This window comes from Wasmannia auropunctata, unplaced genomic scaffold (genome assembly GCF_000956235.1).
Source record: "Wasmannia auropunctata unplaced genomic scaffold, wasmannia.A_1.0 LD335828.1, whole genome shotgun sequence".
NCBI lineage: Eukaryota > Metazoa > Arthropoda > Insecta > Hymenoptera > Formicidae > Wasmannia > Wasmannia auropunctata.
The window spans coordinates 870,458-893,857 of record NW_012027062.1 but is presented as its reverse complement, the minus strand read 5'-3'; the positions used below and the strand labels follow the sequence as shown (position 1 = coordinate 893,857).

The following is a 23,400-nucleotide window of genomic DNA, read 5'->3' as shown; positions in this document are numbered from 1 at the left end:
CTGCACGTGCTGAATAAGTGCACGTAATACATTGCATATGCTATAGATTTTCAGCGCTGAATATTGAAACGCAGGAGCATTGCAGGATTCCTCTTTTTTACAAATGTAATAAAAAATATATTTGTTCGGAATTTTTATTGTTATATATTTCCAGTAGACTTAATTTATTTGTCGACAGAATTTTAAGTAAAATAGAATGAGTCATTGCTGATCTATGCGAACTTAATGACACAATCAAGGTGTCAAGGTACAATTACTAAAAATGGTAATTATCGTGTGTCGCGGACTGTGACACAATTATAAAGACTCTATTCAGAAACACCAGAAAGACAAAATTGAATTGCTATCTTATCTATTTATCGCTCGGTTGCAATGGTACCGGTTGCGTACTGATAGAAGCTTGATGACGACTTAGCTGATTAGATGTCCCGATTTACGGAACAGACACGTAGAATTCGGGCAAACAAACCGTTTAACGTAGCCCGGTTTATTCACGTGAGCGATAATTGCTAGTTGCCAGATGGCAAATCTTACTGTCTCCGACGTTTAGCGTTTGCAGAATGTCGATTTCTACACGATTCGTTTATCTTCTCTATATAGCTCGATGATCGAGAAAAATAGCGGACTCTCCGTGACGAGGATGAATATCTCCTTATCAGCGCGCCAGTGTCCGCGAAAAAAAAAAGGGAATAAGATGACAAGCTGATCCATTAACAGTCCAGTCTCGAGTTGGAGCTCTGGTAGCTGATAAACCCACCCAATAGCTTCAGTCGCGTGGTCGAGCCCGCTACCATCGCGCGTGGAGCGTCGTCGACGGAGTGCTGTTCAGAGAAGATAAAGGCCACCGCCACCGCTGCCGCCGCCGTCGTCGTCTCCGCCGCTTCCGCCACCACCGTTTCCACCGTCAAACAGAAAGCCCAGCAGTCCATGCGATGTGTCATTGAATTTTGAATCACTGTTGACAGTGTCGGTGAATCGTATACAACGTGCTCCGCGCTCTCGTTCCTCGTTTCTCGGCGCAATGGCAACGACAGAAAAAATGGCAAGCAAGGAGCAGACGGTCGGGAAAATCGAGCTGAAGAGAGAGCTGGGGCTCTTCAGCGCGATCAGCATCATTGTGGCGGTGATGATAGGTAAGACACGGTTGTTGACTAAGCATCATCCAACTTCCCGCGGATACGCGAATCGTAAATGCAATCGTCGCCCGTAAACGCGATCAAAGAAAAAGAAATCTCGATCAGAATTTATCTCGCATCTGCCAGATGAATTTTAAATTAAACATCGTGTGCGTTACACGTGCACACGTTTTTTTTTCTACACACCGCGCACGATCTCATATTCTCGTGTCACGATTTTCCGCGAGATCGATCAAGATTGTGGAACTGCGGCACGAATTGCAACACGTACAGATGATAAAGATGGAAATCCATGACATATTATTTTTTATTTGCGGATTGCCGATCTCTGACACTCCCATTCTCGCAATCGCGCTCGTGCGATAAATCGCAATGCAACACAAAGAAGGCGATCTCGTAAATTCGCTGCTAAAAAAAGATACGGTACGATGCGCGCTCTTATTGCAAGTCACGAAAATTATTTTCATTCGGCATTGTTCGACGATACAATGAACAATTAGATCGTTGTGAATCGAATTTCATAGCATATTAATGTGATCACGTTTATCCGACCGTAAGTAAAAGGGATTGCGTAAAAGCGATATAAGAATAACTCGCTTTCGACTGAATTGAGGAACATCTGTATCAAGACGCAAAGAGATAGCAAAAGTAATTATATGACAAAAATTAATCCCAAAAATGCGTCATATTTGAATAACGTATTATTATCCAAATTATCTTTGTACAGATGTTCCTAATTAGTATGATAAAACTGTATAATAAGAACATATTTAAAAAATGTTAAATATTATTCTATATACGTCTGATCTCCTCTTTTTTTAACCTACTGATCAAAGTTATGTATATCGGAATTAATCAATTCCACAAAAGAAATTCTACAAATGACGACATTACTTGTTTAAAATTTGCGAGAAAAACGGCTTATTAAAAACACTACACAAAGTAAAATAGAAAGAAAAATAGGAAGTAAAACAGAAAACATGCGATAGAATAGAATTTAAAAACTCGACAATTTTCTGATTTTGAAAACTAAGAAAGTATCCAATTTTGCAGGGAATAGCGTCATTTCGTTATGATCCTTATACGTTTCGCGATCGTGAATTCCAAATGTAAAACAATGCAACATCTTTAGGAACAAAGAAAGTCTGCACTGACTTTTTCCCTTGCCAACAAATTATTCTTATTGTGTTTTTGTTTTGACCATCATTCGTCATAGAGCAACAAGATGTATCACGCGTACGTATACATATATCACGAAAGTTACATATATTTGTAGATAACGTATAATCGCAAAACCACATATCAATATTTCGTTAAAACAGCACAATAAGTAATGATCATAAATTATGGCATTCTCAGAACTGCGGTGGTACCCTCTAATGCAAGATGGCAATTTAAGAGCAGTTAACAGTAATTACATAATTGTATAGACCCAAATAAGACACCGCTTTATACATTGAAGCTCTTGTATTTTAACAGTTGATTGGCGGTGTCCGGAATGTTTTCTCACGCGTTCTTATAGATACCGGGTGTTAAAAAAATCAAAAATTAGAATCGTCATATTTTTTTAAGTTAATAAAAAAGTTCGTCATAAAGTATCATAAAATAAAGAATTTTTTATGTGCGTAAAAATCAACAGTAGCATAAATAGAATACTCAGCGATTAAATGTTAAATCAGCTAAAACTTCAAATTTATCGAGCGTTATCTCTCGACTGGTAGAAATCTTAGCCTTTATCTATTTTAGAATCTCCAAGAATTTACAGTTCAAGAGAGGAGGATTAATTATACTGATATTATATCTATATCAAATTATATTATCCGATATAATAACACTGTAACTTAAGTAGCGCAACTAAATAATATCGTGTTTGTCGTGTCTTTCATCCCAATTATATCCCAATTAAAATCCCAATAATAAAAATTCTGACAATGCTCTCTCAACGATCGACAGATTGATGATCCGTCAACAGTGGCCAACAAATATTTTGTTTATCAACGTAATAATTATATATGACTAAAAATGTCGAAAGGGTTAATTGAGATTAATCGGTCATCCACGTCATGGAACATTAGCCAGTTACTGTATGCCGCGGTCGACTCCGCCAAAAACTACTGAATTACTATCTATTAACTGCAATCTCGTTATCTCTATTGTTCAGGTTCCGGCATTTTCGTGTCACCAACCAGCGCTTTCGAGCGATCAGGCTCTGTGGGATTTTGCTTGGTCGTTTGGATTAGCTGCGGCGTGCTGTCCCTGTTGGGCGCGTTGGCCTTCGCCGAGTTGAGTACCGTGGTACCACGTTCCGGTGCCGAGTATGCATACTTCATGGATGCCTTCGGACCATTGCACCCTTACGCCGGTCAGATACCGGCGTTCATCTGCTCCTGGATCTACGTGATGCTGCTACGGCCGGCGGAGGTGGCGGTGATCACATTGACTTTCGCGGAGTACAGCACGCAGCCGTTTTCCGGATACCTTTGCGGTCTATCCGACGACTCCGTGGCAATGCTGAAGAAGCTCATAGCGGTCTTGGCATTGGGCTTGATAACGTACATCAATCTCGTCAGCGTCAAAGTCTACGTAAAAGTGCAAAACGTGTTCACTGTGTGCAAGATAGTTGCCTGTATGGTGGTGATCTGCGGCGGGATATGGTGGCTGGGCACAGGCCACATGGAACTGCTCAAAGATCCTTTTCGCGGCACCACCACGTCGGCCGGCAATATTGCCCTGGCCTTTTACAGTGGTCTCTGGGCGTACGACGGATGGACCTCGGCCGCGATCGTTACCGAAGAGATCCAGAGACCCGAGGTCAATATCTTCCGGAGCACGCTCATCGCGGTGCCGATCGTCACCGTTCTATACGTAACCATGAACTTGATGTATATGTCAGCGTTGACGATGTCGGAGATGAAAAGCGCGCCGGCGGTGGCGGTTCTCTGGGCGGATCGAGTTCTGCCGCCTTGGATGGGCTTCGCGATACCGCTCGGCGTAGCGTTGTCGACCTTCGGATGCGCCCTTAGCATTCAATTCAGCGTGGCCAGACTGTGCTTCGTCACCGGCAGGGAAGGCCATGTGCCACGAGTCCTCAGTTACGTGCACATCGAGAAGATGACACCGGCCGCGGCAGTGATTTTTCAGTGTATACTCGCGCTGGCTCTCATGTTACTGGGCAACATAATCGCCCTGATCGAGTTCGCCAGTTTTCTCATGTGGGTGTTTTACGGAATGGCGATGATATCGCTCATAATTATGCGACGGACCAGACCGGATGCTCCCAGACCGTACACCGTACCTATCGTGATACCGTGGCTGATATTGTGCGTTTCAATCTTCCTTGCGGTGCTTCCGATAATTTACGAACCATCGATAAAATATCTTTTCGCGCTCGCATTCATCTTGTGTGGTATTGCCGTGTATCATGTATTTGTGTACAAGAAGATAAGGAATACTTTATCAGGTGAGTATAACTGGGTGAAGAAACTATATGGAAGTTTCTTATATAAAAAATTTATGTATTACTAACATCATAAATAATTTGTTTTATTTGTAAATAAAATTTACGTGTTTGTCTCTTTTTTTCCAGACAAGTTGACATACTTGGTTCAAGCGTTATGTCTAATTGTCGCTCCAGATGAAAAGGAAGACTGACCAAATACTTTTGAATCTACCATTGTTGTATATATAAATACATTATATATATAAATATATATATATATATGTGTATGTATGTATACGTAATAATTGCTCATATAATGCATTCACTCCTCTTTGTGTTACGTATATGCATTTCGTTACATACGCATTCACAGAAAAACGGCATTATTTTATACTATATATTTTTTATTATTAAAATAAATTGTAAATTCAATTCTTAATAAGCATAAAACGAATCAACAATATGTGCCTTATAGTATATAAAGTGATTGAAGAATTTCTGTGTACAGATTTATATATATTATTTTATCTTTTAAGAGCGTAACTGAAGTATTGTATATAGAAAATATCAAGATGTGTATATAAGAGTAATACAACACATAAACAGGAAAAATAATAGTTTGTATATTGTAGTAGTCCGATATTACAATATTTTACCATTTTAAATAAATTACTTTCTTGATACATTTTAGATATAATAAATATGTTAAGACAAAATAATGTTCATATTGCAATATACTCTCTTTTATACAATATCAGATATTTATTATATTTAACCATATTTTGCTATATTTAAATTAGAATTTATAAAACATTTATAAAACAAAATTTTAATTAATATCCTACCTACGCATTTTTTGTAACATTTTTTCAATAACTAATATACAGTAACATTATTATTCAAATTTTTATACAGTTAACGCTAATTTTATAAATTATGAGATTTCATATATTAAGAAACGCGGTAGCGTCTTGCGCCAAGTATATTTTTCGTAAAGTATAAAAGTTCACAGAATGCATAATTTCACATAAAATATCAAAGATATTACATATATAAAAGTTATTTTTTATTCTCCTCAATTTCTTGTTTTGTTTTAATCGGCTAAACAAAGTAACGGAAAAAGTTATTAACGAAAAGAAAATTATTATGATCTGATGTTCAGCTCGCTAAACATTTCATTCAATATAAATTTTATAAAAATTAAAATAGAAACTATTATTTAAAATTTATACATCTTTTTGGGGAATTAAGGAGAATACACTCTTTAACAAGTATCTTATACAATATAAAAATAAATTTTCTATGGATAAGTTGTAAATATATCTTTATACCTATATTATGTATCAAAAAATATAAGACATCTATACAAAATGTTATTCATTTGAATGATTAATATTAATTATTGTATCAAATATATAGTCAAATGCAAAAATTTGTGAATAAAACTTTATATATAGTTTACTGTGTAAAATCGATAAAATTTTGCTAAGATACAATATCCTTGTGTATAAAATATCATTCCCAAAAATATCCCACTTATAAAGTAAGTTGTTAAAAAATATTTTTATGCTATATAGTATTTTTTTCATAACAGCATGATTTAAAATTTGTACATATTAATCTCTAACAGATCTAATATTATGATGCAGTCTATAAAATTACTATTGAGTTGCACCACATTTCGAACAGGTTTGTCTTTCACTGAAACAATAATGTTAAAATGTTTCGTAAAAAGAATAGAAGCGTACTTTTTATTAGCTTACCTTAATATCTGATGAAGCTTTTTACGGAATTCATTACATAGAGCCTTTTCAGACGCAAGTGCTGCATCGCGTTCTCTCAGTTGCTGTCTCAAATTATATATTGTATCTTCCAATGCTTCAAATATTGCCTGAAAAGAATGAAATATTTTGTTATAAGCAAAATAACATGAAAATTGTATTAAGATCCACAAAGGTGATGTATATTGCAACTCACTCTAGATTCTTCCGCTGTATCAGATAAAATAGGTGGTTCATCCAAACAGAAGAATTCTCTTACACACGAAACACCTATGAGAAGTGGGCTACCCAATATGCCATTAACAAATGTTTGAAGGCCACATATCCTTTCTTCCAAAAAACTTGGAGCAAAATTATCGCCAAGCCATTTTTTCCTTGGTAAAGCCAAGTGATCAATAGGAACTTTGTGTCGTTTTAATTGCGCTAGCAATCGAACAAAGTCTGTGTATCTCCGGAACACAAACCAGCAATCGCCATTTTTCAATTCAACTCGAAGTTTGTAGACCTAGATATCAAGAACAGAGAAAAAAATCTATGTTTAAAATACTTCAAAATATAAGTATATAATACAATTCTTTCATAATTTTATATTTTAGATAACATTACTGTATCATTATCTTATATCTTTATCATTATATTTATTATATACTTTTAGTTTTATTACCGTGAAAAGTAATAAGGCAACTGTATATGCAGAATATTTATATTAAGAAAAATTATATAAATATGTAATTTAATTTAAAATATATTAAAACTATATTAATAAAATAAAATATAATGTATAGAATAGTAAAACTATAATCAATATATAACTAACTGTAAATCTAGCTCTTTCCTCCATGATCTCATAACCGACAATAGGTATTCTCAAGTCATCACTGGTGAGGGGTGACTGAAGAATATCCGAGTTGGTATTGTTATCATTGGTGTAATTAAATCGTTGTACAGTAAATGAATTTGAGTGGCCAGATCCATCGGAGTTGGGACTATCAAGAACTCTCACGGTGCCTGCCTGAGAATTTCTTGCTTTACTAATCGCGAGTGTTACCTCACTAATGCATCCCACACCAGCCTCTGAATTGGACATTTTAACTCGGACAAAACTAAACAAAACCATGCATATTTCAAATAAAAACTATTTTAAATGCTTAGCTACTTTTAGGCAAAAGAAATTTAAACAATCAAATATAATATCTATGTAAAAATACTGTGTATTTAAAGTAAATAAATGTTATACTGAAAACATTATATATAAGTTTGATAAAATCCCAAATAGTACAAAGAGTGAAAAAAGAACTCAGTTATATGTCACCAATTCTGAGTTCATTTTCAGATGCAAAAAGAATTCTTTTTCTAAAAGGGATTCTTTTTGCACCTGAAAATGAACTCAGAAATGATGACATAAAACTGAATATACTAATGAATTCTTTTGGGCTCTGTGTGCTATCTGGGATGTAAGTGATAACATGACATTAAGAGCATTCGAAATCAATTTAGAGCAAATTAACTATTTATAAATATACATTATAAATAATAAAAAGATAATAATATATTTAATAAATTTTTTGCATATTAAAAAGCAACACAATAAAAAACTAAATGCTACGCTGTGTAAACTTGGTAAATCAAGAGCAATTTGTTGAACACTAACCTGAATTATTTTAACACATAAGAATATAATGCGAAGCACTCAATTCCGTTCATTGCATTTTTCATTATTTTATACATATCATAATTGTTTGCATTGGCAATGTTATAAATGTACCAATCGACTAGTCAACAAATCCCTTGACAGGTTTTCCTCACGTTTACTTGACATATTGAAAGTTTGCAAATAATTCGCAGACTTAAAATTCGGAGGAAAACAAGGCCAAAGCAAAATCAGAAATCTTCAAAAGTCTTGGAATTTGTTCTCTTGTTTCTCTCTTATTATATTGAAACAGCAAGCAGTTGAGTTGAGATCGTAAAAAAAAAAAGAAATAAGCACAATTATGTGTACACAGATCAGATGTGCTAAAAAAACACTGCCAGTGCACATGTATCTGCCAGAGCGAAGCCTGAGAGGCGCGGATATGTCCGCGTTTTACCCATTCACTAGCGCCATGACATGCACATGAACTACGTAGCCAAGTTTACGAATATTTCCAATGGGTAACACATTACGTCTCGATTCTGTCGCACAGTGCCTTGAAATGTATCTTATCGAGAAATAAAAAATTAATGAATAAAATATGCTCGTTATACATAGATAGAATATATACTTGAGCGGTTACGGTCTCGAAATATTTAAGCACTTCATAAATTAATGTTTTATAGGCGTTTACATCTAACAATATAATTAAGTTATAAATATAATTCCTATCAGCGGTCTTTTTTTAAATACAAAAAGTAAAAAAAACCATGCAGTTCTTATTTTTTATTTTTAAGGGGAGTTTCATCTTTGTCAGTCGTAAAATTAACCCTTGTTTCATGAATTTTTTTAAGGAAATCTATTATACATACAGTAAATTAAATCCGCGTATTACATATACGCGGATTTTTGCATAAACTTATATATTATTTGAACAGCAAAAAAAATATTTTTTATTTATATAAAAATGTATTTTAATGCCTCCAAGTGACGATTGAATAATGACATGCTTTTCGAACTGACAGAGTAATTACGAAAAAATTAAGATATCGACTTAATTGGTTGTTGTTTCCTTTTGATTGTATAATACTTTAACGCATAGCGTGAACTAAAATGATGTCAATTGCTTGAAATTTGTAAAAATGGTAGCATTTGAAAAAAAAATTGTTTTTTGCTTTAAAAATTTTTTAAATTTTTCTTAACAACAAATTAAATGTTTATTGTAAAATCATGATTTTAGTTCATGCGTTAGAGTATTAGGATTAAGAGAAAAAAAGAATCAAGTCGATATCTTAATTTGTTTTTTCGTAATTACTTCTGTCAGCTCGAAAAACATATGCCACATTCAGTCGCCACTTGGAGGCATTAAAATACATTTTTATACATATAAAAAATATTTTATACAAATAAAAAATATTTTTTCTGCTGTTGAAATAATATATAAGTTTATGCAAAAACCCGCGCTTTACTGTATATAACATAGATTTCCTTAAAAAAAATTCATGAAACAAGGCAAAGGTAAAACTCCCCATATACAATTTTGTTCAAATTATATAATATTTATTTACATATTTTATATTTATTCTTATTAACATTGCAATTTCGCGCTGTTTCTTCATATTGTTTTGTCGATTAAATCGTTTTGCAATAATTAAATCAGAGTCCGATCGAAATTACAGCTACGAATTACGATTCCGAGCAACCAATTCAATAAAATTTTTAAGTTTGGATGTTTAAATGCAAAAAATTAACTTCTCTAGAGTATTTCGCGAAGCACAAATCTTGTCAACATAATTTGTTTAATTTTCTAATCGTATTTTAAGATACGATTGGAACGTGTGCCGCGATGGACCTCGTCGCCTGGCCGACACCCGACCTTTTCAGCGCCCCAAATGAAACCGAGCGGAGCAAGTTCTATCAGGAAGCCGATAAATGTGATAATTTTCTTATCACGCATCGCGTTTTATTAAAGATATAAGGTTAAGTTTGAGGGTCTCCATCGACTCGATCAGAGGCCCTTTTACGATGATCCATCGGGCGTACGCTCGCTGACTTCCGTATGACAGGGCAGACCTTGTCGGTAACGTCAAGGCATACGATTCTTTAAGTTATTTTCGAACTTATAACAGTTTTGCTTCATTTTTCCATGAAAAGAATGAATGACTCCTTCGACCTCGTGGCATTAGATTGATTAGATATCGACGTTCCTATCGAATGCTCTATATATGTGGGTTGCAAACAACTCGCGCAGCAACGACGAGTAACATACATTACATCACCAGGCAAAGAGGCTCATCGTAACCGCGCTGGCATACAACAAAAATGGAACACGTATCAGGTGTAATTAATGCACGTATGTACATACATACAACGTGGACGACTCAATTAACAGCAGAATATCCGCCTATAATCCATTTATCGATATCGTGGGCTGCAGTAACACATCGGCTGTAAAAACTTGAATAAAAAGACAAGGCAGGCTCTCAATCGCTCTAAAAATAAAACGATTCAGGGGCAAAACAAAAGCGAGGATGATGTTTAGTATTAAAAAGAAATTAAGAAAACGTTAAGAGCAACTTAACGATCAAAATGCAATTGATTAACTTAATCACCGATTAATTTAATCGGCAGAACTGTTTACAGCAAAAATTGTTATAGTTTTCATTCATTATAATCTCTATTTTTTCGTGTATCAAATAAGAAATTTATAATTCGATCTATATTATACATACATATATCAAAATACCGTAAGTGTTGCTGCTTAGCTAGTTAATTAATTATTAATTATAATTATCAGGCTAATTATTGATTAAATTAATTGGAGTTCCGCGTATCGCTGTAAAACCATTCGCAAAACGCCTATAGAATTGAAATTTAATCGAGATCATACAGTACGAGCTGTCGTTTCGACGGAATAGTTTCGTTGTTATAAACAAGCATGATCGATTTTTTTTTTCACGATCGTGCAAACGATTCGAACATAAAGTCTCTTTGTGAGCCTCATTTTGCTATCGGTATACAATGTCGCTGAATAGCAATCGGTGATCGCGTCAAATTGCGCGCGTGTGCCAGCGTGCGTGCAGCATCGCATCTCCACGTCTTCCACGGGGCGAGGCACGCGTGCGCGTCAACGCACAGTCGCACGCGGAACAAAGAGGCAGTACTTTTTCCGGAATATCAAAACACTGGTATACGTTTGCATGCGTGTTCCACCTTCTTGCTGTTTCACATCGTGCGAGCGATGACGACGATCTGTGTATGCCGAATTTTATGCAGCCGCGCGAGAGGTCGGTCACCGACATTAACCTGCACGCAAACGACACGTGGTTTTGTTAATTATACCACCGACGAGATAAAGTTAAAGACCGCCAGCCCTAGGCAAATTCTCGTGCTAGCCCGGCGGGCCCGCGGCGGGCCCGGAGGTAATTGCAGAGTGTCGATATTATCGACTTTTGACAAATTTGCGATTTATTTGAATAATACATTATTAAGATCATGATTTTTATTATATAAATGCTTTATAAATAAGTATGAATACTTATAATGCTATGATATCAAATATATCGCCACAAAATTACATTTTTTTTCATCTGTTTAACCATCTCTCTGGATAATCAAACACGTATGGTAACTATCAGAATGCAGTTTTAAATCAAATTAACTATTAGCGATAGTTATAATACAGATGAATTACAATGTACATGTCTAAAAAACATTGATCTAACAATAAATCACTAAATTAATATTATATTATTGACTAATTGCTTAAATTTTAGCAATTACTAAAGCAGCCACGCTAACTCCCGTAAGGGTGTCGGTCATTAATAATATCTCGTCGGTGATTATACTATTATATATTCTCTATGAGCACATGTCTCTATATAGATCCATATACATACTATATAGTCTATTGTATAAGAATGATATTCCAACAGTATTGGATTTGAATGTACGTTTTTTTTCCTATATTTACCGTAGCTTTAAAGGAATAGTCAAATAATACTCCTTGGTATGACAGAATAAAAATAATTTAACGTTAAAAAAAACATTGTTAAATGTCATTAAGAATAATTTTTCTTCTCGTTTTATTAGAGAAATGAAAGATCCGTACGTTCAAATTCCGCGGCACAAACAACGGCTACGTTAGCTAATTTCGTTATCACGTTATCACGGTGACCGCAATTGCCAAAATATGTCACGGTCTTCTTTTAGCTTTGCGAAACGTATCTCTCGCAGGCTGATTCATAAAAATTAAAACACATGGATACGCGGCGATAAGATGAATAACGCCGGATGCAGCTGTTTGTCGCCACATTTTTTTTGGGCGCCAACCCGGCAAATTGGCGGGAAGCGATTAGCGAAAGCTCGGAGTGGCATAGCGTAGCATTGTTGACATACTTGTGGATCGGACTGCGAGGAATTCGCGAAAGTTAACGATTTTGTCATGTCAGGAAACGTGCTGAAGTACGCGAAGCTGTCGGAGAAGGCGTTCCCGCCGTCGAAGGGCTCGGATTATGCGGCGGGCTACGATCTACGAAGGTACATTCTCAAACGATACTGATTTCTATCACTCTGCACGTGCTAGTAGCTGTAGTAATATAAGAGAGTGGCATCGGTTTTACAATTGCTGGATTTAGTTATGTACAAGCTTCGATAGATAGAGACTTAATAAGCCCTTAGAGGAAGCAATCAACTAATAACAATAATTAATGTGCTTGACGAGTATTATGATTCTAGCATTTCTCTGTATATATGATTTAATAATCACTGAAATTTGACAAAGAAGATCATGTGGGCGTTCCTAAAATTTGCTTTTTCTCTTGTGTAATACAGTGCATACAAGTATATTATACCAGCCCATGGCAAGGAATTAGTCAAGACTGATTTGCAAATAGAAGTTCCCTTCGGCACGTACGGCAGGATTGCACCACGATCTGGTCTAGCATGGAAAAATCACATAGATGTTGGCGCGGGCGTGATAGACGCAGATTATCGGTATGTATACTTTCCATAGACAGAGGCAGTCAGAATGTCATTGTCTTTATTTATTTATTTTTTAATTTTCTGTCATTTACTTTATTTTTTTTTATTTTGAAACAGTGGTAACGTTGGTGTAGTCCTATTCAACCATAGCAATGAGGATTTCGAGGTTGCGCCTGGCGATCGCATAGCTCAATTAATATGTGAAAAGATTACATATCCCAAGATAGAAGAAGTAGATACTTTAACTGATACAAGTAGAGGCGCAGACGGATTTGGTTCTACAGGCATGAAGTAAAGTGTGAGGATTTCAGTCTGATTTGATTTACGAAGTACTTATAAAGTTTACATTAAGCCTTTTCATACCCTGTATAAATATAAAATACATTGATATTTTGATAAAATATAGCCTCTTTATTTCTCAGGACCGTTCGCGATTGTACATTAACTGTAATTTATATCCCATTGGTATAAATGTATTTATATACAAAAAACAATACAAAAATAACTTTTCAAGAGCACTTATATTTTCGAGACAGGAACTAATCCTGTGTATGGGGTTGGCGTTTTGACAAGAGTCAGTAAATTTTTGAATTGATCATGACTTGCGTCCCGTATAAGCTTGAATATAACATTCTCAGAAGTGGTTATGTGACATCCTATGTCCCGCATTCTCTGTGAAAAACATATTTAAACAATAAGTAATAAATAAATATATCATACCCTTACTTCAAAGTGACATTCAAAAAAATTAAATCTTTCGGACTTTTGATAATTGATAGGATAATGTTTGTCATAGTAGAGCAACTCGAAAATCTTTTTTTTTAGTTATGACAGAAATAAAACTTTTGAAACAAGGGTGCGATATCAATCACATAATATACCTCCAGAGCTAGTAATCTGTCTTCTTGAGTACGTGACGAACAACAGTCTGCCACTGTATGAACCTCGTAACCGTACTGTCTTAAGTCGACAGCTGTATTTTCTACACAGACATGCGTTTCGACGCCTATAAGTATAATAGACTCTGGTTTTTGTCCATTACAAAGTGTTGCGAGCTCCTTGTTGATCTGAAAGAGAGTAAAACGCACTTATGTATTAATACTATTTGCAGCACAACAAATGAACGACAGAGGAACATGTACTTACTTCAGGAGTACACATACTAAATGTCATCTTTGCGTAGGGTCCCTTGGCTCCAGAGATATCAAGTTCAGAAATAGTCTTTCCCAAAGACTTTGGATTCTGTTCGGAAACCAGCATAGGCACGTTCAAAATTCTCAGAGCACTAATCTGCAAGCAATCGTATTTTTATATTACAATGCATTGGTGCAACAATATCTGCAATTTAAAAATAAGTTGATATACAATTATGGGAAATCACATAACCTCAACATGCGTTTTCGTCATAACATAAATTGTCATAAATCGTAGAGTAGGTATGTGATAGATTTACCAGTTTCGTTGAGTTTTGAATTATCTTGTCAAATTGGAATATAGCCTTCGCGAATTTTTCCTGGACGTCGCATATGAATAATGCGGTCCTTCCTAGCCGGAGGATAGCCTTCGCAGGATTTATAGCCATCGTCGTGGTCGTTATTGTTTACGTTGTGTAATTATTACTTGACTTTAATGTGCACGCGAAAAAATACAAACGCGACAAATTGCGTTTCGCGAGAAACCCGTGGAAAACAACACTTGCGAAGTAAGCATGTGTGACGTGTTCGGCAAGCTTATATACGCGCGATAAGTCGTGTGATATCCGAAGTCCAAGTTTTTATCATTATCGTTATCAACAAGTGATGTGCACTAAACAAATAGTGTGAAGGCTACAACAAACGCGCTTTTCCCGTAGGAATCGCAGCTCGTGGGCAAAACATGAATTCTGATATCATGGTACTTATCAAGCATTACAATTTTTATCACAACTGACAGGCTATTTCTACTGCTCCTAATGTTCACATTTCATTTATGTATGAAAAGACGACAGTAATTAGATGTACGTAAAATGTGAATAAAAACACACTCTCGCACACATGCGAATTATAGTCTCTTGCATAATATAAACATTATAAAGCAGACGACAGCACGAGATGACTCATTTTTTACTCCATTTATTTTTTATCGAATTCATTTATCATCGATAATAATGTAACGCGAGTAGAAATAATGTACGCATTTCGTGCGTCTCATTTATTCCCGTGTTATGCATTATATATCGACACAAGAACACACCATAGGTCTGTTCTTTGTGTTCTCAAGTATATACATATGCTATTTAATAAAATAAAGGCTGCGGTCCGATTTACGCTTGCAGCGCTCGTGATCATCATTTATCTTTATTTAATATTCGACTAAGGACAAGGATGAACGTATTCCAAAAGCATTGTGAGCATGAATCGGACCGCAGCCAAAATAGATTTATTTTATATCATGAAAAGTTCGGCGAAAGCGAGGAAGAGAAAATTTTAGTGCAGACTCAACGTTACCAAATCGTGGGAAAGATCCATACATGCGCGATCGCGCTCAATCGCGGGTATATTTCGTAAAAATATTGCTGCAGCTACGAAGAGGGAACGAAGAAAGTGTTAAAAAAAAAACATTAAAATTGTTTTTTTTTCTCCAGCTCCGTTACTTGTTTTCTGACTCTACCTGAAACATTTTTGTTTATTCATCGAACGGATTTATATTTCGTAGAAGTTGCGTCTAAATTAATTCGATGGAAATCTCGCCCAAAGTCACCCCGAGGCGTCCGGGCACACTAGCACAGTTAACAGTATCATCGGAGTACGAATCTGTCAAAGTCAAGACGATCGTGCTGCGCAGGTGCCCAAGAGAGGTTCGCGAGAGCGCCGCGTGGTGGGGCTCTCTTACTCGATCTGGGGACACTAGCTCGTCGGCCGAGGCGAGGCGCGCGCGCCGAGGTGCAGTAGTAGTAGTCCACCTGTCCGCAGTTGACAGCAGTCGAATCACGAATGCTCCAGTCGGTCGGTCGTGCGCGTCGCGGCTGAGAACGAGGACGAGAGCTCGAGATCGTTTGAGGCGTCTCGTTATGAGGTTCGCGTGGTGCCTGACGTCGCGGTCCACTTAACGTGCGCGCGCGCGCGCCTCCGCGTGTTCCGTGCGCCCACGGCCTGCGTCCTATCTCGCGTCGTGTCCCGCGCGTCCGGCAGGAAACGTCCGCAGAACGCAGAATGGCCGTGGAACCTCGCGTGACCGCGAAGCCCCTGGTGCCGCTCTTCACGAAGGCGTCCGACTGCGTGTACACCAGCTGCTACTGGTAAGTGACACCTGCGTGCCTCCCACTTCCCCCCCCCCTCCCTCCCTCCCGGCGGCGTCATCCACCGCGGGTCGCCGACGGCGTGCCCCGACCCCGACCCGGTCGTGCCGTGGTCGCGCCGATCGATTCTCGGACAAACAAACGCGCCGTATTGCGGCATGCACTCCGATCGATACGTTGCGACGGTGCGGACGACCGCGCGCGCGAGGCACGCGGCCATCTTCGCGCGCGCGGCGCGTAATTCGAAAATTGTACGCCGCATTCGGCCGTCGACCCGCTCTCTCGTTGCCCTCAACGGGCGCGTTTCTCGTTAATAGCGAGAGACAAAGTTGTCGAAGAACAGCGCGGCGTACGCTGATTACAAAGTTTAAAAATCGCAGTTTTTAATCCTGGAATATAAATAACACTTTTGTCCCGTGGATTGAATTTATTCCGAACCGTCTGGGTTTATAAATACGAAGATTCGTGTAAATTTGTAATTCGCGAATGGAGAGTCGAATCGGCAAGTGTATGTTTCGATACGAAGTAACCCATTTTAAAGAGATCGATAAATATATAGGTCAGAGATTTAACGGGAGCGCGCTTTGCGCGGCTGCCTATTCGCGCTTTTCCGCTCCAGTTGCTTTCTGCGAAATGAATTTTTGTTTACGAGGCATCCCACTAATGCACAGCCGTGCTGGCATCACCACGCCGTTTACCGGCTGGTTCACGTGCCCGTTTAAACGGGCGCGAATGTGCACGCGCGAGCCCGCTTTTTATTGCAATTAATAATGCATGCGATAAATAATGCGCACGAAATGTGGCGGCACGCGAAGCCGTTGTCGCGCTAAACCGCTTGCACGAGCACGATTATGGATCGGTTTCATTTTCCCTCGTAATTGCGCGGAACACGTAACCGGGTTGGAGAAGCAATTCTTAGCTTTTTACTAATACGTCTCGTGAGTATCTGATTTAACAGCTGCGCACTGTGTTTCTACCATCGTCGATGTTATTTTGCTTTACAACTTTTACTGTCTTTCAGAATGATTTTTGTGATTTTTGCAATTTTCAAAGTAATTCTCAAAAATCAAGCTTCTTTTGCTGTAATTAAGGCTATTATTAAAATATGATGTCCTTTGAAATCTCTTTATTGCGTTATTATAATACTGTAATTTTATGGTTTTTCATATATATAACTTCCATATATATAGGATATAAAGGAGAAATATAACATACAACTTGATATTTTAATATTATTAATCTTATCTTTATTAATTTTATTATTAATTCTGACTGAGGTAATTTGATATTTTAATATTATTAATCTTATCTTTATTTTATTATTAATCTTGACTGAGGTAATATGTACTATGTTGGCATTTTTCTCTTGTTTGAAACAATCCACAGTTGATTTAGATACTTAATTTATTAATAATAATATTAATCACATTTTAATATTATTATTAATATTATTAAACGTATCAATTGTTCTATTTCAGTAATTTATATTTTATTAAGTACTTATAATGATGCATATAAGTGGTGTGTGGTACTAAATAGCTTAATATAAAAATCTCTTTGATTTTTTCCAAATATAATTTAAATTAAGGTAAGGAAATTAATTTATTGCATATATCAATTTAAGTTTGTTCTTTCTTTTATTAATATCTGTGATATAAATAATGAATAAAATGTTTCGTTAATTCGCGTACAACTATTTCTCTTTGCAAACTGTATTTTTTTAAAACAAAGCTTGCCCGGATGATTTTGATCGAGAATAAAAGACGATGTATACTAAATTTCAGCGAGGAAAACGTATGGAAGCTGTGCCAGGACGTAGCGACTAGGCATCCTTCCGAATTGCAACATTGTCACGTTGTTTTTGTGAGCAACCCACGCAGAAACGTTCCCCTTTGGCGTCAACGATCGGGGAAGGACGAGGACAAATTAATCGTGTGGGTTAGTATCGCACAGTGGGATGATAATTAGAATTAAGAAACGCTACAGTGCTCCCTAATTTTATGTGACATTTCACGAGAACGTTGCCCTGTTTCTCTCTCTCTTTCTCTCTCTCTGTAGGACTATCATGCCATTCTCATCTACGCGCCCGACGAAAGGGCGGTGGTGTACGATTTAGAAAGCTGCCTGCCGTTTCCGACGCATTTCTGGAAGTACGCGACCGAGACCTTCCGGTCCGACGAGGCGCTGCGGCCCGAGTATCACAGAAGATTCCGCCTGGTGCCCGCCAGCGTGTACTTTCAGCAGTTCGCGTCGAATCGGCATCACATGAAGCGCAAGGACGGCACTTGGATCAAGACACCGCCGGATTATCCCCCGATTTCGACACCAAGTACGTATAGGAAACTGAGAAAAAGTTCCTGTACAACCCTCGCTGCATCTTGGCTTTCTTGGAAATATCATACCCTCGTAGCTCATTCAAAAACGGGACCTTTACAACTCCTTTCCTGAACATCGTTTATTTGTTCTCGTCACCTCTCTATTTTAGTTGTATCAGTTGTTGCTTTTTCGAACTGCACGTGTGTATGTGTGTATGCGGAACGATCTGTTTATGACACACTTTTTATTCATCGGCTGCATTTCATGCATTTCAGCCTGCAAGGATAATCTCGACTCGTTCATCAACATGGAACCAGGAACCGGACTGGGCGTTGTAATGAGTTTGAAACAATTAGTTAACCGATTTTATAGGCCAAACGTCAACACACCGGCGCCGACGCCGCCTCAGCCGCCTCAGCCGCAAGCTACAGCAACTTAAGTCGCGAGTTGAAGTCGCGCGACATTCGTACGCTTTAATCGAACAGCTTGAAAATCAATTGTATGGCCTAAGGGAATTGGTTTGGTGCACGCACGCGCCATCGTGGGCTAAAATACTTGATCGAAATTTGATAATAATGTTAGTTAATTGCTGCCAGCTACGGCAGAATTTCAAATATAAAATCGTTGTATTGCTACTTGAGCGGGGGATTTGCTCGAGAATCGAGCTGGAAAATCGAGAGGCGGTTTTAGCTAAATTAAATTTGTTATCGCGTTGTGATATACTTTTGTCAAAAGTTACATTATATGATGAACGTGAATGATGAACGTTTTAGATAAGTTTGTCAATTGTTATTTATTATTTTTCTTCTTGCTCCTCTATATCCTATCACTTGAAACTTTGCGCGTAAACCTTCGGGTAGCGTGAAACCGACGAGTACATAAAATTATCAATGCAAGTGTATTAATTATTTATCCGTTACTATTAACCCGGACTATTATCCTGGTTCTAGGTAGAAAGATTTAAAAATCTCATGTTTTATTCATACAATCAAAACCTTCGTATTATCGAGATAATAGAAACACGCACCTCTTGCAATATATTAACGAGATTGACGTCTTATTCTCCAGCCGAGCGATTTGGCTTGCCGCGCATGAAGAACGATTCTGCTGAGCTGCTTTTTGAATACTCTCGATAAGTGCTTATGCATCGTATTAATGGACTCCATCGAAATCCATTTTCTCTCTCTTCTAACTAAAAGGTCTCCTTCGCAGAATTTATCCAGAATGAGATGCTCTCATCCGGTCAAATGTAGCACATTCGATCACCTTTCCGAACTCGAATCGTATTTTATATAAGTAAAAAACTTTCGTCTTCATGCCATAAAGCGATATTTCTCACGGCTTTACTCTGTCAGTGGTGTTATTATAATTATTGTGTCAAAGACTGATGTATTTACAGAGGATTATCCGACTTGATAGAGATCCCTTTGTCTATCGGCGCGTGCTCGAAGCGCGGGACGCGAATTAAAAGCGCTTATAATTACTGTGCGATCGATGTAGTAAGGTCAAGAACTTAATCTTTGCGACGTAACGTAATTATTACGATTATTGTAATTCTTGTGATACTTTACACTTTCTACTTTGAATACCTACGCTATATAACTTACCTACTGTTTATACTAAAAGCCGATTCTTAACAGATACGTATTCGCTTGTTGAACGGCTTCCCTTAAATTGACGTATTAACTTGAATGGACACCCAACATCGTCACGCGACCAATTGTTAACATCGAAAAACCTGTTGACTCATCGAACACACGTCGCTCTAGTGACGATAGGAAACAAGTTTTACAACGAATGCTTTAAATTCTCTGTCTGTTCTGTAAATAAGATAGGCAAAATATGTTCTATCCATTAAGATTTAATATCTCATTACTTTCCAATGGAGGTATTGAATATTTTAAGCCTGTACTATTCAATTTATTACACCTCACATTCTAGAGTTTTTATAAACGTCATAAACGTTTGTTCTCGTGGTTTTGTGATTAACTTTTTGCGATTCAAGTATGATAAATAATATTTATTTAAATATTCTCGCGATTATACGGCCTTGAGTGGCCTCGATATATCAGAATAGCCAGTAAACTTAGATATGAGTGCAAAATAAGTGTAAAATGCTCCGCCACCTCCGATCGGCATGATGTAACCTTGGATCGTAAAGGGTTAATCGCGTGTTATGTTATGCGCATTTTATCAGATGCGGCAGCCTTGAAAGTTCACCCCTTTGTGCGGACTTTCTTCCCTCGATTCCTCGATAATGGTGACGATGTGTGGAACGCAAGTTCCGTACTTATAGAACTACATCTATTTTAATTTCGTTGTTAGTTGCTTCATTCGGAGTGCAAACGGGGAAGTTTGTCAACAAGCAATTGATATCGAACTATCGACTCGACGAGTCGACGGCGGCGAATGGTGCCGAATCATTCGTGGGAACGGATCCACCGATCGGGTCGATAGTTTTTAAGAGTTCGTCCACTCTTTGCCTTCCAAAGTCTCTCTCTCACTAGTTCACTCTTACCTTTTTCATCGACACATATTTACCTCCAGTTCGCATATATCATGTTACTACGAGCGTACGTACTTGTAAGCGGAGAAGTTTACGGTTTCGAAGTATCTAGTCACCGAAAATCGCTTTAGTGTAAATTGTGCGATACAGCAGTCACCACGACCGGTTTCTTTTTAAATAGACGCGCAATGTGTGGAAAAAAAATTCGGGACCGATCTTCTTAGCGAGTAATCTCGAGAAACTTTATCAAAAGACAAAAATACCGAAAAAAAAGATTCTCTTTATCGTTCAGACAAGATATTGCTAAATATATCAGCAGAAACTTACGATTATGATATATATATTGTACACATATACATATATATCGATATTTCATATTTATTATACAGATATATTGTAATTATATTTGTATCGGTTTCGATACACCGATAAGAGATTTAGTCGAAAATGTTAACTTATACAATGTTTTATATATATACATATATATTATATATATATTTGTCGGCGTTCGGTGACATATTCTCTTACCATTGTCATTTACAATCTGTAAACGCCCAGACTTAAACATCATAAGTCTATTGCCACGTTTTCGCATATTTGCAGAGAATCATGAAAACTTCTTTACGACCTTCTCCTTTCGAGTATATGATGGGTTATTACAATAAATGGATGCACTCCGTTCGTCTAAGCTTCGAATTTTACAAAATACTCTCAAGCTTTTTGATTATTTCCAAAAATCCTATCCTTACCTTTTTGATTACTTTTGATTAACCCTTTCACCTTTATAAAAGAAGTATTAAAGATATTGCTAAAGATACTATCAAATAAAAATTAAATCTTAAATGAAAAATTTGTAATATGTATTATTTTGTAGTAATGCTTTAACTGGAAGATAATAAATTAAAATAATGTATATAATGGCGATAGGGTTAAAAATACATATAAATATTTTTATAAAAAATGTATAGAAACTTTTAAAATATTAATACAAAAAATTAATCACAATAAAATATTACAATAAGATGCTTTTGTGCATATATATATATATATATATAGAGTTACATTTATCTAAAATATCTAAATTAAATGATATAATAAATTATTTAATTTTAATTAACTTAGCAGTTAATTAAATTTATACATATAGAAATATAGGGTATTTATAAAGAACAAGTTTTGATGAATGAATAATATACAATTATTCTTTCAACAATTTTCTAACAAAATAATAAAATCTGTAATACAGCATGTTAATCCAAAAATGCATTTATTAGAAATAATTCGATTTAGAATCATAAAGAGGATAATTGTGCTTTTTCTGTAAAAAGAATAGATTTTTTAATTTAAAACGTGAAAGGATATTAAAAATAACTTAATGTATAGATCGTAAGTATATAATTCTTTTTGTGCTGTAGTTTTAGTTAGAGAAAGTACTGAGAAATAATTTATTTCTCTGATTAAGGGAACAAATTATTACAAATTCTAAAAACGATTAAGGTAAAAATATATTGATACCATAGATATATAAAACAATTTTTCATTTTACATTTGTTATATTTATATCATACAATAACGCGATTTCTTAGTTTTCTTATTAAAAAAAATTGTCTTTTTAAAAATATATTATCAACATTACATATAATTTGCAATAACAGAAATGTTGCAATAAGTACAACATGCATCTATACAATTAGAATATCATATCCGCGTTTATGGCACATTTATATACATATTTATAGAGATTTATTTTGTTACATCTTTAATATAACTCTTGGTAAATCTGCGCGTTAAAGTAAAATTATGTTGTAAAACTATGGAACATATAAAATTAAGTATATATATAATTTTATATAATACATGTAAAGTTATAGAACATGGATAATTTTTATAATTATTTACTAAAAATAATTCTTTTTGAACAACAATTTGTTTTTCTTTAAAAGATGTAACATTTGATCTTGATCTTGTAAAGACAAGGCTTTTCAGCAATATTCTAGTCTTTGTTCCCTGAATTATTTTTTCTAAGTATTTGTTAAATCGTTCGTGAAGGCTTAGCTCGATATCGTAATTAAATTATCGAAGTAATCGCTTATATATACACGCTATAATTAATATAGAATCGTGCTGAAGAAGATACTTGATCATTTTTCCATCTTTTTGTACGTTGCTCATTATGAATAGATAAACCGGACCACATCGATATAATCGTTTTATGTGAATGTGTGTAAATTTCTTGAAAATATTTTTTGATTAATACAAGCGCATCAATTTCGAATTTACCACAATTATTTATATTTATATTAAAAATCTATTTATATTACGATTAAAATAT

The 23,400-nt window shown here is 36.1% G+C and overlaps 5 protein-coding genes across 7 annotated transcripts; 3 read left to right on the top strand and 2 right to left on the bottom strand.

Moving 5' to 3' along the window:
- Positions 1-867: 867 nt before the first annotated feature.
- Positions 868-5,258, top strand: LOC105455907 (b(0,+)-type amino acid transporter 1-like). The gene is made up of 3 exons (XM_011699615.1): positions 868-1,133; positions 3,298-4,596; positions 4,723-5,258. The coding sequence occupies exons 1-3, from the start codon at positions 1,022-1,024 to the stop codon at positions 4,785-4,787; spliced, it is 1,476 nt and encodes a 491-aa protein (XP_011697917.1). The 5' UTR covers positions 868-1,021; the 3' UTR covers positions 4,788-5,258.
- Positions 5,259-6,136: 878 nt separating this feature from the next.
- On the bottom strand, positions 6,137-8,424 carry LOC105455906 (sorting nexin-16). Its single transcript, XM_011699614.1, has 5 exons — positions 8,008-8,424; positions 7,174-7,459; positions 6,553-6,861; positions 6,339-6,466; positions 6,137-6,276 (listed from the first exon to the last, which is right to left on the bottom strand). Exons 2-5 carry the CDS (start codon positions 7,441-7,443, stop codon positions 6,237-6,239), a joined length of 747 nt encoding a protein of 248 aa, XP_011697916.1. The 5' UTR covers positions 7,444-7,459; positions 8,008-8,424; the 3' UTR covers positions 6,137-6,236.
- Positions 8,425-10,279: 1,855 nt separating this feature from the next.
- On the top strand, positions 10,280-13,370 carry LOC105455903 (deoxyuridine 5'-triphosphate nucleotidohydrolase). Of its 2 annotated transcripts, none has more exons than XM_011699610.1 (4): positions 10,280-10,339; positions 12,438-12,525; positions 12,820-12,981; positions 13,087-13,370. In XM_011699610.1, the coding sequence occupies exons 1-4, from the start codon at positions 10,309-10,311 to the stop codon at positions 13,262-13,264; spliced, it is 459 nt and encodes a 152-aa protein (XP_011697912.1). In that variant the 5' UTR covers positions 10,280-10,308; the 3' UTR covers positions 13,265-13,370. The 2 variants fall into 2 exon arrangements, with proteins under 2 accessions (XP_011697912.1, XP_011697910.1); XM_011699608.1 differs by lacking the exon at positions 10,280-10,339 and adding an exon at positions 11,122-11,273.
- Positions 13,360-15,642, bottom strand: LOC105455904 (isochorismatase domain-containing protein 2, mitochondrial-like). Of its 2 annotated transcripts, none has more exons than XM_011699612.1 (4): positions 15,619-15,642; positions 14,116-14,259; positions 13,851-14,036; positions 13,360-13,641 (listed from the first exon to the last, which is right to left on the bottom strand). In XM_011699612.1, the coding sequence occupies exons 1-4, from the start codon at positions 15,625-15,627 to the stop codon at positions 13,489-13,491; spliced, it is 492 nt and encodes a 163-aa protein (XP_011697914.1). In that variant the 5' UTR covers positions 15,628-15,642; the 3' UTR covers positions 13,360-13,488. The 2 variants fall into 2 exon arrangements, with proteins under 2 accessions (XP_011697914.1, XP_011697913.1); XM_011699611.1 differs by lacking the exon at positions 15,619-15,642 and adding an exon at positions 14,423-15,209.
- A 289-nt stretch (positions 15,643-15,931) lies between these two features.
- Positions 15,932-21,776, top strand: LOC105455905 (protein N-terminal glutamine amidohydrolase). Its single transcript, XM_011699613.1, has 4 exons — positions 15,932-16,246; positions 18,031-18,184; positions 18,305-18,575; positions 18,838-21,776. Exons 1-4 carry the CDS (start codon positions 16,161-16,163, stop codon positions 18,999-19,001), a joined length of 675 nt encoding a protein of 224 aa, XP_011697915.1. The 5' UTR covers positions 15,932-16,160; the 3' UTR covers positions 19,002-21,776.
- The last annotated feature ends 1,624 nt before the right edge of the window (positions 21,777-23,400 follow it).

Bases quoted from the DNA above. Each gene is read 5' to 3' on its own strand.
- LOC105455904 (XM_011699611.1), bottom strand. From the start codon at position 14,551: ATGGCTATAAATCCTGCGAAGGCTATCCTCCGGCTAGGAAGGACCGCA. The intron at 14,037-14,115 runs GTAAGTACATGT...ACTCTCTTTCAG, and splicing joins TTAGTATGTGTACTCCTGAA to ATCAACAAGGAGCTCGCAAC. The intron at 13,642-13,850 runs GTATATTATGTG...TGTTTTTCACAG, and splicing joins ACAGATTACTAGCTCTGGAG to AGAATGCGGGACATAGGATG.
- LOC105455903 (XM_011699608.1), top strand. From the start codon at position 11,228: ATGACGACGATCTGTGTATGCCGAATTTTATGCAGCCGCGCGAGAG. The intron at 11,274-12,437 runs GTCGGTCACCGA...TTGTCATGTCAG, and splicing joins TTTATGCAGCCGCGCGAGAG to GAAACGTGCTGAAGTACGCG. The intron at 12,982-13,086 runs GTATGTATACTT...ATTTTGAAACAG, and splicing joins GTGATAGACGCAGATTATCG to TGGTAACGTTGGTGTAGTCC.
- LOC105455907 (XM_011699615.1), top strand. From the start codon at position 1,022: ATGGCAACGACAGAAAAAATGGCAAGCAAGGAGCAGACGGTCGGGAAA. The intron at 1,134-3,297 runs GTAAGACACGGT...TCTATTGTTCAG, and splicing joins CATTGTGGCGGTGATGATAG to GTTCCGGCATTTTCGTGTCA. The intron at 4,597-4,722 runs GTGAGTATAACT...CTTTTTTTCCAG, and splicing joins GATAAGGAATACTTTATCAG to ACAAGTTGACATACTTGGTT.
- LOC105455905 (XM_011699613.1), top strand. From the start codon at position 16,161: ATGGCCGTGGAACCTCGCGTGACCGCGAAGCCCCTGGTGCCGCTCTTC. The intron at 16,247-18,030 runs GTAAGTGACACC...ACTAAATTTCAG, and splicing joins GTGTACACCAGCTGCTACTG to CGAGGAAAACGTATGGAAGC. The intron at 18,576-18,837 runs GTACGTATAGGA...CATGCATTTCAG, and splicing joins TCCCCCGATTTCGACACCAA to CCTGCAAGGATAATCTCGAC.
- LOC105455906 (XM_011699614.1), bottom strand. From the start codon at position 7,443: ATGTCCAATTCAGAGGCTGGTGTGGGATGCATTAGTGAGGTAACACTC. The intron at 6,862-7,173 runs GTTAGTTATATA...CTTGATATCTAG, and splicing joins AGGAAAGAGCTAGATTTACA to GTCTACAAACTTCGAGTTGA. The intron at 6,277-6,338 runs GTAAGCTAATAA...TTATTGTTTCAG, and splicing joins AAGCTTCATCAGATATTAAG to TGAAAGACAAACCTGTTCGA.